The sequence below is a fragment of the Chaetodon trifascialis genome, chromosome 14 (genome assembly GCF_039877785.1).
Source record: "Chaetodon trifascialis isolate fChaTrf1 chromosome 14, fChaTrf1.hap1, whole genome shotgun sequence".
NCBI classification, from domain to species: domain Eukaryota; kingdom Metazoa; phylum Chordata; class Actinopteri; order Chaetodontiformes; family Chaetodontidae; genus Chaetodon; species Chaetodon trifascialis.
In genome coordinates this window covers 27,536,295-27,548,412 of record NC_092069.1, presented here as the reverse complement: position 1 = coordinate 27,548,412, position 12,118 = coordinate 27,536,295, and the positions used below count along the sequence as shown (strand labels likewise).

The window sequence follows — 12,118 nt, the reverse complement described above, 5'->3', positions numbered from 1 at the left end:
AATTGTATCTTGAATCTAAACATAAGTTATTGGTTTCCTTGATTTTCTTTCCATGAAAAAAACATATTGATGGATTCCTGAGAGAGACCAGTATGTTACAGCCAGTTTACTGGACAGTATTCTTTCCTCTGATAGATGCAGTGCTGCCCCCTGCTGGTTAGGTGCTCAGTAGATGCCCATAGGATACTGAACCTCCCTAACTTAACCAAGTCCAACTGAGATCACAAAATCTCTTTCAAGGACACCCTGGCCAAGATAGCGGCATCACAGTGTTTCAAGCAGCATACACGCAGATATTAAAACCACACAAATGGTATCAGGGTGTATTTTAGAGCTTCACACCACATACTCATGAGTCATGTCAAAGAAGCTCCAATGAAATTTGCTTCCTGACCCTTCACTTCATTTTTAAATGCCCTGATATCAGGATGAGCCTGACAAACGGCAGATCTGCCTGCAAGTGGTTCAAGGCTGCAGAGCAGAGAACATAAAGGCCTACCTGCCGAGGCGTAGGGACGGACAGTAAGAAAGCAAACGAAACAGCAGAACGGTAAAGGGGGGAGCAGCCCAGAGTTAGTCTACATAAGGCCAATGAAAGCCACTGACATGTAGGGTGCGACGGTGTCTTCCAGATTATCTGGACCTGCATCTTTTTGGTGTCCAGCAATAGGAGAGTTCTGTGAAATTCACCAACAAAATAAGAGGGCTGGCCCTCCAAAATACAATCCACAGTCACGTCTGAGGAAAGCACGCATGTTGAAGGCAGGGGGCTGATGAAATGGGGAACCAGAGGCAATGAGGTGCTCACTGCAGCATCGTAGCTCTTTCAGAAAGGGAAGTGGTGTCCTTAACTATGCAAGACAGCATCGTTCACAGGCTGAAATACATTTGATAGCTTTCCACAATTTCCTGGCATTATTAAAAAGAAGTGAGGCTTACAAAAATTAATTCATGAGCCAAATGAAACTTAGTTAGACAAAGAATACGTTGGTCACATGCGAATAAAGACAGAAACGAAGGATGTCAATGGACAGCTTGATTTTGTAGGGTTTCATTGATACATTGAAATCACACCTGGACTGATTCTCAGGTCTACAGCGAAGCCGTTTTTAAGTCATATTTAGATGGACGGTGGTTCTTCTTTTCTTATGTCTCAAAGGGTCTCATGGAGCTCAGCCAGCAGCTGATGGCAGCACATGTAATGAACGGAAGCTGGCCGCAATCAAACAATCACTAACGTTTCCGCTTACTCACCACGTGTTGGCAAGAAATTCATGCATATGAATCACAATACTGATTGCATTTAAATGTGTATCGTGTGAAAGGAACAGCGTGAAAAAAGTGAACTTAAAACGTGATTTGAAATTGCCACTATGAGCATTTCTTCTGATCGAGAGCAAAATTTAAAGGAACTCAGAGAAGACGGAAAAACTGTCAACACGCTCAGAAAACAGAGTGAATTAAAAACCAGAATAAAACATTTGGATTTCTCTGTACCAAAACGAGAGTCACAACCAAAGACCATCTGCCTCAAGTCCAAAACCCCCCAGTGACAACTTCAACATAAAGCCTTGGTGTCATACTGGACAGTGTCCCCCCCCCCCCACATCAGTAACATTACCCGTACTGCCTTCATGCACTTACGTAACATCTCCAGACTCCGCCCATCTCTCACCAGGTCCTGGTCCACGCACTTGTCACTTCACGCATCGATTACTGCAACTCAATCCTCACTGGTCTCCCCAGCAAACTTCTCCACCCACCAAATCATCCAGAACTCTGCCGCCAGAATCTTCACCCGTACCAAACCCACCGACCACATCACCCCCATCCTCATTCAGCTCCACTGGTTACCTGTGCATCAGCGAATCCAATACAAAGTCCTTCTCCTCACATTTAAAGCTCTCCATAACCTGGCCCCCCAATACCTGTCAGACCCTCTCCACCCCTACACCCCCACCTGTGCTCTCTGCTCCTCCTCAGTTGCTCTTCTGTCTGTCCCCAACTTCAAACTGACCACTATGGGTGGCAGAGCCTTCAGCTGCTCTGCACTCAGACTCTGACATCCGTCAGATTGACTCCATTGGACGATTCAAATCCCAGCTTAAAACCCACCTGTTCAGACTTGCCTATCCACTTTAATTTTCTGTCATAGATTTTATTTATTTTTAATGTTGTATTGTTTGTATTTCATTTCACTTTAATGTAGTATTTTTCATTTTGTATGTTTTTTATTGTAAGGTGTCCTTGGGTGCTCAGAAAGGCGCCAACAAATAAAATGTATTGTTGTTATTATTATTATTATTATTATTATTATTATTATTATTATTAAAACCCCCATCCTAAACATCTGAAGCCACATGGCCTACTGCTGAGATTTAGTGAACAGAGGTGTTTCAAATGGGATTCTACATCAGCTTTTCTTACTTTTGGAAACAAACCTGGAAGTTCTGGCTTCATTTCAGCCCTTCAATATGTGCTAATAACAATCCAAGTTCCTGAAACAAGTTGACAGCTGTCAAAAACATGGTGGAATAATCTACACCAGATTTACTTTGAGGCAGAAACACAATGTATTGAACAGAAAACACACCTCAGCTTCATTGACCAAACCAGCCAACAGAAAAATGCTGCTTGCGTACATGTTAATGCACAGGTATTATCTCTGTAACTGCTGCTGAACATCTGTGAACAGTCACACTGGTCACTCACATGAAGCAGATCACCACAAACATTCAGTGGCTTCTCAGACTTCACTGGCTTTTCCACTGTGACACTTTGACTTCAGTAAAGGCTCAAAATCTTCCTCCACAGCTGATGATGGAAGGACGACAGAACCACGTTCAACCAGTGAGAGCGTCGCATGTGCCAATACTTCCTGATGTACCTGTCTGAAACACACCTGTCAAACTTCTCACCTGTTTGTTTCGACCAGGAAGTGGAGATACCAGCTGGAACACTGCAACTCGACCAGATGCTGTTCCCACGGCAACCAGATCATCGAAACAGCTGAGCAGCTTCACAGCTGTGATTGGATCAGTCTTTCCCTGTTTGACACACATATAGAGACACAAGCACACAGCGCACACACACAAAGAAACACACAAAAACACACACATGCACACACATGCACACAGACACACTCACAGACACACAAAGACACACATGCACACGGACAAAGTCAGACTGAAGGAATCTAACTGGTTTTCTATTCCTGTGGAAAAGTCCCCCTGCTGAAGACTGAGCCAAGACCCAGATGTGAAGACAGATTGAGCACCACAGAAGAAGAAGACATCTGACCTCCAGGCTGTACTTGTTCATATGTGCCAGGCGGCGGCAGTACAGGTAGAGCATGCCAATGCTGCTGCCCACCGCCAGGAAGTCACTGCTGCTGTCCAGAGCTGTAAGGTAAACCAGGATGGACCTGAATCCACGCTGCACCTGCAGGAGACAGATAGTTACATAACGGGTAAGATATGGATGATAAAATACAGTGTTTTGTACTATTGTATGATAAAGATAATGTCTAACAGCGTAGAAAAATATATGAGCACAGTAAAAAACTATGTAATACTGCACAAGATATTTGCATGGATGTGATGGATATTAGCAATTGTTACCATAAATACCACAGTAGTGCAGAAAGTAGGTTTGTGATGTTGTGATGTGACACAGAACTACATTAACTGATGCTGGAATTCAGGGTCTGAGCTGTTGGATGAAGGACCTGCGGTAGATCTGCACACACTTTCTTTAGCACACTGGATGCAGCAGTCAGCTGCTGAAGGTCCTGCTTAAGCCCCCCACTGTCTCATGCAGGGGGTGGGATGGGTTGTCCATGATCAGTGTCAGCTTGGCTAACCTCCTCCTCTCACCCACTTCCTCAATGGTGTCCAGAGGGCAGTCCAGGACAGAGCCGGCTCTCCTGACCAGTGTGTTAAGTCATTTCCTGTCCCTCTCAGAGCTCCCACAGCCCCAGCAGACCACTGCATAGAAAACTGCAGAGGCCACCATAGTCATAAAATGTTTTAAACAGTGTCCTCCACACTCCAAAGGACCTCAGTCTTCGGAGCAGGTACAGATGACTTTGTCCTCTCCTGTACAGGACATCTGTCTCATTTGTCCAGTCCAGTTTGTTGTTGAGGAGAACACCTAGGTATTTGTTCTTGCCCACAATCTCAATGTCCAAACTCAGGATGTTCACCAGTGTAATCAGTGGCACCTTCCTGCTCATGTCTGTCACCACCTCCTTTGTCTTGCTGCTGTCTATGTGCAGGTGGTTCAGTCCACACCAAGTTGGTTACAGCCTCCCTGTATTCCAATTCGTTCCCCTGTGATACACGTCCAACGATGGTTGTATCATCAGAGAACTTCTGGCTGTGACAGCTGTTGGTGTTGTGTCTGAAGCCTGATGTGTAGATGGTGAAGAGAAAGGGGGAGAGCACTGTCCCCTGTGGAGCACCTGTGCTGCCAACTACCACATCAGACACGCAGCCACGGAGCCTCACATGCTGTGGTCTGTTGGTGAGGTAGTCGATGGTCCACGCAGCCAGGTGGCAGTCTATACCTGCTCCTTCCAGCTTCCCCTGGAGCAGTGATGGTTGGATCGTGTTGAAAGCACTGGAGAAGTAAAAAACATGATCTTCACCATCATCCTACTGTTCTCCAGGTGTGAAAAAGATCTGTGAAGCATCCTCCACACAAATGTCTGGTCGATAGGCAAACTGTAGGGGGTCCAGCTCGCTGCTCACTAGGTGACAAAGGCGGTTCAGTATGATCTTCTCCAAGGTCTTCATCAGGTGAGAAGTTAACACTACCTGAAGTTTTCCACTGGGCTGGAATTCTCTCCAGACTGAGGCTCATGTTGAAGATGTGCAGGAGGTCCCAGCAGCGCTGATCTGCACAGTCTCCGAGCAGCCCGGAGCTGATGCCATCCGGGCCTTTAGCCTTCCTCACCTTGGCTGAGATGGTTTTCATGCAGGCACCTCTAAACATCTCTGGCATCGTTCCGCTGAAGGCACTCCTCCAGCTCCCTTCCTGTCTTTGCCTCTCCTTATCGCCCTTTTCAGCTCCCTCTGCACCTCCTCAGCTCATCTTTGTTTCAGTTCTGGGTAGGGCTGTCAGTTTGACGCGTTAATTAGATTAATTAATTACGCTGCAAATTAACGCGCTATAAAAATTAATGCAATTAATCATGAGTGGCAAGTCAATGCGCAAGCATTTTAAATTTGGCCCTTTGAGTGACCCGTAGGCTGCAGTGAGGTCACATCCTACCTGCCACTAGTCAAACGCAGGGTGACAACAGACGTGGATGCGACACCGGAGAGCGAGGCGAGCCTACTTGGACCTTTGAACGGCAAGTTTATTTATAAAAAGAACAAAGACGGGACTATTAACAAGGACGCAGTGATTTGCACCTTGTGTAAAAAAGACTTTTCCTCTCACCGTAGCAGCTCCAGCCTGAATTATCATTTAAACGCTAAACATGTAGTTGCTGCTAGTGCGGCTAGTGCGACCGTGAGCTCACTGCGCCAACCCACAAAACGAATGAGCAGAGCCACGACGGAAAAACTGACAAACTCAATCGCAAAGTGTTGCTGCTGATTGCAGGCCGACTTCAATCGTGGCAGACGAGGGCCTGAAAGGCGTTTCAGATAGCGTCATCTGACTCTAATTTCCAGCTACCGTCGAGAACTACAGTGATGAAAAGATTCACCAGCTGTAATGTGAACGTCAGTGAATTAATGTCCTAGAATTCAAGTTCTTTATTTGGGGACCTTTAGCACATATGAGATTAAAATGCGATTAATTAGATGAATTAATTACAAATCCTGTAATTAATTAGATTAATTTTTTTTATCGCCTGACAGCACTAGTTCTGGGGACACCCAGGGTTTGTTGTTTGGGAAACACCGTACCTACCAGGTCTTCTTTAGTCCAGAAACAGGACTTTGGAACAGCCAGTAGAGTACTGCCTGAGGATCTGAGCCTCTGGCTCACAGGAGAGCAGCAAGTCAGTAATGTAACTGGGAGCTGAACGATCAGGTACTTTAAAGGTAATCAGTAAAACCTTAAAGTCGATTCTAGACCTATCACAATCACCAGTTTTGTTGGACAATCTCTCAACCCAGAAATAATGTGCCAAACAATGTAATGTCATTTTAAGACCATTTTATATCCCCGAAATAATGATAATACAATAGCAATAATGCAAGTACACCCTTTCAAAGAGTGATGAACTTTAAAAGCAAACATTTGAATTTGAATGTGGAAAAAAAATTGAAAATTTCCTAAATAGGCTGTAAATATGACACATTAGGCACAGAGAGTCATTGTTCCTCAGAAGGCCTCTCAATGGCTCGACGCTTCATTAATGTAACCACAAAACATACAAGCTGTAAGTTAGAGAACAGGAACAACAGCTGAACTCAGGTGGATGACAATTTTTAAAATGCTGTTTTAATTTCATTTTTAATTCTCCCTCATTTCCCCTACAGGGATCAATAAAGTCTTATCTTAAACAAGTTTGACACACCGGCTCATTCGCATCAATGAGCTCTGCTCTGGCCAAATGTGTGTGTGTGTGTGTGCGTGCGTGTGTGTGTGCGTGTGTGTGTGTGTGTGCGTGCGTGCGTGTGCATGCGTGCGTGCGTGTGTGTGTGCGTGTGTGTGTGTGTGCGTGCGTGCGTGTGCATGCGTGCGTGTGTGTGTGTGCGTGTGCATGCGTGCGTGCGTGTGTGTGTGTGTGTGTGTGCGTGCGTGCGTGCATGGGTGTGTGTCTGTGTGTGCGTGCGTGCGCGCGCGCGTGCGTGTGTGTGCATGCGTGTGTGCGTGCATGTGTGTGTGTGTGCGTGCATGCATGTGCGTGCGTGCGTGCATGTGTGTGTGTGTGCGTGCGTGCGTGCGTGCGTGCGCGTGTGTGTGTGTGCGTGCGTGCATGTGTGTGTGCGTGTGCGTGCGTGCGTGCGTGTGTGTGACAGCAGATGATGAGCACACACAGCAGCAGAGGGAACACTGCTTCACGTGTCTCAGCAGTTCCCTGCTGCGTGCTGTGTTCTGGCTTTTGGACGGACTTCTTCTTGGGTTGGGTCTTTCTTATTTGTGCACATATATGTGCAATAACTGAAATCAATATGGCCTGTATGCTCACAGTATTCTACAGATGTTGGTCCCCAGAGTTACGATCTAAAATAGTCAAAGTTGGAAATAGTACTCTTGGTCAACATGATTGCTCCTAAATTTTCACTGAAATCATCTAAAAAATTTTACCTGTTGCATCGTAACATTTTTTTGTCCTTGACCCTGTATTGCATTTCAACTGATTATTGTATTCACTCATTTGCAGTGTGTGACAATAGTTGATTTGTCTATTTGTATTGTTTGTGTATTATTGTGACGATGTTCATGCTGCTCTCTTGGTCAGGCCAAACTTGAAAAAACATTTAAATCTCAATGAAACTTTTACCAGTTAAACAAAGCATATATGAATAGAAAATGATCTCTCTGAGCATCGGTTGGTGAAACAAATTAAAACCAAGAGGACGTGTTTAATTTCATACAACATTGCTACAATGGCTCAGTACCTTGGCTGGGATGGCATTAAGCAGGTAGTAGAGTGGGCAGAACTCTCTGAGGACAGAAGGCGGGGTCGACTGGGCCGCCATGTTCTGGTCCCAAGTGAACTCAGCTGGTCCTGAAAGTCAGTTCAAAACCTCCAATTAAAAACACATAAACTGAACTTGAGAAGGAGCTCGTTTAGAGAAACTCTGACGCAAGCTGCGGCCAGGCTGTTCACACCAGAAGAACGTGTCGCTCAACCTCTGTTTGGACACGTCTGACAAATATGTGGAATAAGTACATAATTTAAAAAGCACAGTCTCAATCTCATTTTTAATAGCTTGCCAAGTAACTGTCTTGTTCTGTTGAGAAAACAAAGAGCAGATTTCTCAAGAGAGTAAAATAATTTAGAATTAATATACTAATTATGGTCAACTTTAAACGAAGATGTCTGGTACATTTGATCACACCTGACTTCAGCCTTCAAGATCCCTGCCAGGCCAGTAAGACTTCTGGAGTAAAAACAGTAAGAAGTAACATTTTTATCTTAAATAGTTACTACAGTTGCCAAGACATTGCCTGGTTCCAAACTTTTAAATCCAAGTCCTCCATCAAGATGACTGATTCATGTGGCATCATGACATGAAACGACCGTATCCAGTTAAAAATAAATAAATAAATAATCAATCCAATGAGCGTGGCAGTGAGACTAATGTCATTGTCAAGCTGTGGTCAGAACCAAGGAGAACACCAACAATGGTGACAAACATCAGCACATTGACAGAAAAGAATAATGTGATTTGACCTTCATGGTGGACTTTACATGGAACCTCACAGCTGAACCTCAAGCTCCAGCAGCTTCTCAGCTCTCTGCTCTGTGAAATCATGCAAAGTAAAATTAAAGCTAAAGAGGAAACACTGACACGCTGGAGTGACTATGTCACTCGGCTGGCCTGGGAACGCCTCGGGATCCCCCTGGAAGAGCTAGAGGAAGTGTACGGGAGAGAGAAGTTTGGGCGACCCGGCCCCGGATGAAGAGGGAGAAGATGGATGGATGGATGGATGGATGGATGGATGGATGGATGGATGGATGGATGGATGGAAACACTGAGCATGTTCCTACTCTGAAGAACCACATCTGAATCTTCTGCTGAGGGTGAAATCCTTCAGCTGTTTGGTGAGAGGCTTCAGGACGTAGAGAGTGGACAAAAGGAACCAAACATATTTACTGTTTAATGAGGAACTAGCTCATGATTCTGACAACCTACAACAAGAAATCACTGAGCTGCAAAGAAACGACGACTCCTTTGCTCTCCTATCCACTCTCAGCAGTGAAAATCTGTTGAAAGCAGCATGCAAGTCCGGCGTGTCTTCATTCAGCCATGTCACCATGAAGCACATGATGCTACACACCCAGTCCTCCCTCTGCAGCCTGGTAAGCACTGTCAGCTCTTCCATCTTGGAACGAAGACATCTCACGTGCCCCATAATAAGAGCCGGTGTGGATGGCTTATACCATCTGTTCTTGTCACAGTCTTTCCAATAGGAGCACAGTGGTGTTGCACAGCGCTAACAGCTGTGCCCGTGTTTAAACCACAGAGCCGTGGCTGAATGGATCTCCCTATCTGGTTTTAAATAGGCCAGAAGAGGAAAAAGCAAATCACTTGTCTCACCAGTTGTACATCCATGCACGCACACGATCGACCGCAACTAGTGACAGAAGAAACACAAGAAAAACACAACAACTCGACAAAAACAAAGAAAAACTGTCAGAGCTGCTGTACCTAGCTGCCACTCTTGCGGCGCCATCTTTGAAAATACTAATACTGTTACTGGAATCAATTCTAAATGCTTTTGCAATGGATTGTCATGTGATAGTGCCATTTTAATATCCCACAGGGATCTATTCATGGACCACTCCTATTTTTTTAATATTAATATTACTAACCTGTCTGTAACACTATAGTCGCCAATATTTTCTTTTTGCCAGTGATACCAATTTATTTATCTACTTATGCTAATGATAACTCTGGTTTTGGAATAATTTCCAAATTTTCAAATCTCTTTATGAAAAAAATACAATTTTATCACTCAGTCCCTCTTTTCAGCCAGCTTAATCTTTCTTTTCCTATCTATCTTTAACATGAATGAATACTACACTTGTGTTTTCATTTTCAAACTTTGGCATCAGCCAGCTTTGTTTCCATGCCATGTGAAGCATTTTTCCAGCCTAACTGGTGATGTGCACAAGTCCAATGTCAGACAAGACAAATGGTTACACTTCCCAGTGGTCCATATGGGGCACTGCCAGCTAGAGATAGAAGTGTAAGCACTTCCACGTTGCTCCACTGACACTCAGTCAGTTTCAGATGCATGCTTCCCAGCTCTTTATGCTAGGGTCCCCAGGTGCACTTCCTCCCCCCCAAGAATGGAGAGCAAGGACTGGTGGGTCCATTCCAGCTGTCGCCGCTGATCCCATCGCCCCACAGCTCACAGACTGTCACCTGCTGTGTGTGCAGTCTGCAGCCCTTTTGCTGGACAGGACTCTGCAAAGGGCTTTACACTGCAAGTTTGCCACGAGCCTCCTCATCGAGCAGCAAATCTCAGACCTCTCTCAATCCCTGCCAAGACGGTGGCTTTGGGGGAAGAAATAGCTACACTCCTCTGAAAAAGGGACGCAGCTTCTTTTCCCTGAATTTCCTGGTGCGTAAGAAAGTGGTTGGCATGAAACCCATACTGGTCTGCACATCCTGAACAACGGCATTCAGCAGACGCTTTCAGATGCTGAGTGTCAGACAGCTTCTGGAGTGCATCCAGCCAGGCATGTGGACGACATTCATAGACCCCAACATTGTGCACTTCCATGTTTCCATTCTGCTGCGCCACAGGAAGTACCTGTGCTTTGTGGTGGGAGGACAGGGGTGTCAATGCTGCCATCTCCCATTATGAATTTATGTCTAATGACTAGTGTGACTAATAGAGACAAACGTTTTGAAATTGGTTCTCCAATGAGTGAGAGCACTGCAGCAGGCTGCCATGAAATGAGCTGCACTGTTATCCCTCCACACCGTCGCTGTACGTCCACTAAAAGCATTTGTTTTTGCTGTTTAGCCAGAAACAGCGGCTATACTGCTGTCAGCAAAGCCACCAGATTCCATCCACAGAAACAATCATTTTCACTCAGTGTGACAGAAACAAAACTAAAAAACAAAAACCCTCTTGTTTGTCTTTCCAGGGTTCCAACAATCACCAGATTGTAATTAATTAACATAGCTCGTTTTCTCAAGTTAACGAAACATTTAACTTAACTGCATGCATTAAAAATACCTGCAAGCGCGGCATGCCACGGCTTCCGTACTTCTATTATCTGACACAGTAGTGGTGTAACAAAGCATGACACGTTGATGTGGTGTACGTAAGGTCACACTGAACGTGTATTTCATTAGCGTTCATGTTCATGATCTGTTCGCCGTTTCTCCTGCAGTGACGGAAGGCTCAAACAGCGCACAAACGTAAACAATTACAATTTAAGGTCATTTTAAGGCTATTTAGTGAACCAAACATTCACCGAATTAAAGAGCTGACATAACCAAATTGTCAGAGCTCTTAAATTGTGTTTCGTTGTGGACACATTTTAGCGTAAATGCAGAGGTAAATAAAACTGACATTTTGTTGAATTAAGTTTGGTGTGAGGTCACGCGCGTCCTCATCAACTGAAGGAAACTGCACCAAACTCGGTTTAAAATCTGTTTACTTTTCCTGAGCCTTTATCTGACAGCACAGAAAACATTGAGAGCTGCTGGGATTTATTTGAGGTAACACTGTTAAGCATTCGATACTACGAAAGTTAAGATTTTATGATTGAGCTGCAATTTCTCTTTTTTTAACTACACTCGGGGAGGGCGGCAACGAACAGCGTGAATAAGGAGGAACAGCTGTGATTTAACATAATTTCAGTGCTGTTTGGTGGTTCAGACAAGCACCGAATTAAACAGAATAGTTTGCTGCAGTGTAAGAAATCTTACACCGCGCGCTGCAGTACATTTATTTTAGCCAAACTTCAGAGAAATATTAAATAGTAAATTTCTTTGGCGGAGTTGGTGTGACGGTGTCAACTGGAGATGACGGCATCTTCAGGTTAACGACAGCTCGGCAGGCTGTTCTCAAATGTGACAGCTGACAGCAAACATCCCCAAAACAACATAACATCACCAACAACAAACAAACATCATGATGTTTACTGTGTTAGCTTGTCAAGCACCGAGTGAAGGTTAGCTAGCACCGGACCAGCCAACCAGCAAATTCAGTGTTAGCAAGTCAGGCTAACGTTAGCAAGAGGACCATGAGTCACTTACTCAGGATTTGTAGTGAAGGTTCCCGCTCGGATGTTTGTTACACACGTTTTAATTACAACAGAATATTAAAGAGTGGCGAGATGACATCGCCCTGTTTGACAGCTTTCATCCCTATACTGACCTGTTGTCAACAAACTGCGCCACCTGCTGACAGGGCACAGAATAACATCCTTTATTTACTGTTTCATTTATGTATTTCTGTTGTT

The 12,118-nt window shown here is 44.7% G+C and overlaps 1 protein-coding gene across 2 annotated transcripts in view; it reads right to left on the bottom strand.

The window, feature by feature from the left end:
* tecpr2 (tectonin beta-propeller repeat containing 2) overlaps positions 1 to 12,084 on the bottom strand; it is a 42,137-nt gene extending 30,053 nt beyond the window's left edge. The window contains exons 1-4 of one of the 2 annotated variants that reach the window (XM_070979253.1): positions 12,034 to 12,084; positions 7,584 to 7,693; positions 3,301 to 3,441; positions 2,919 to 3,047 (exon numbers count right to left, since the gene is read on the bottom strand). In XM_070979253.1, the coding sequence (XP_070835354.1) occupies positions 2,919 to 3,047; positions 3,301 to 3,441; positions 7,584 to 7,664 (351 nt within the window). In that variant the 5' untranslated portion in view covers positions 7,665 to 7,693; positions 12,034 to 12,084. Of the gene's footprint in view, positions 1 to 2,918; positions 3,048 to 3,300; positions 3,442 to 7,583; positions 7,694 to 11,912 lie in introns of both variants that reach the window. The other variant, XM_070979252.1, reaches the window with a different exon arrangement.
* Positions 12,085 to 12,118: the final 34 nt, after the last annotated feature.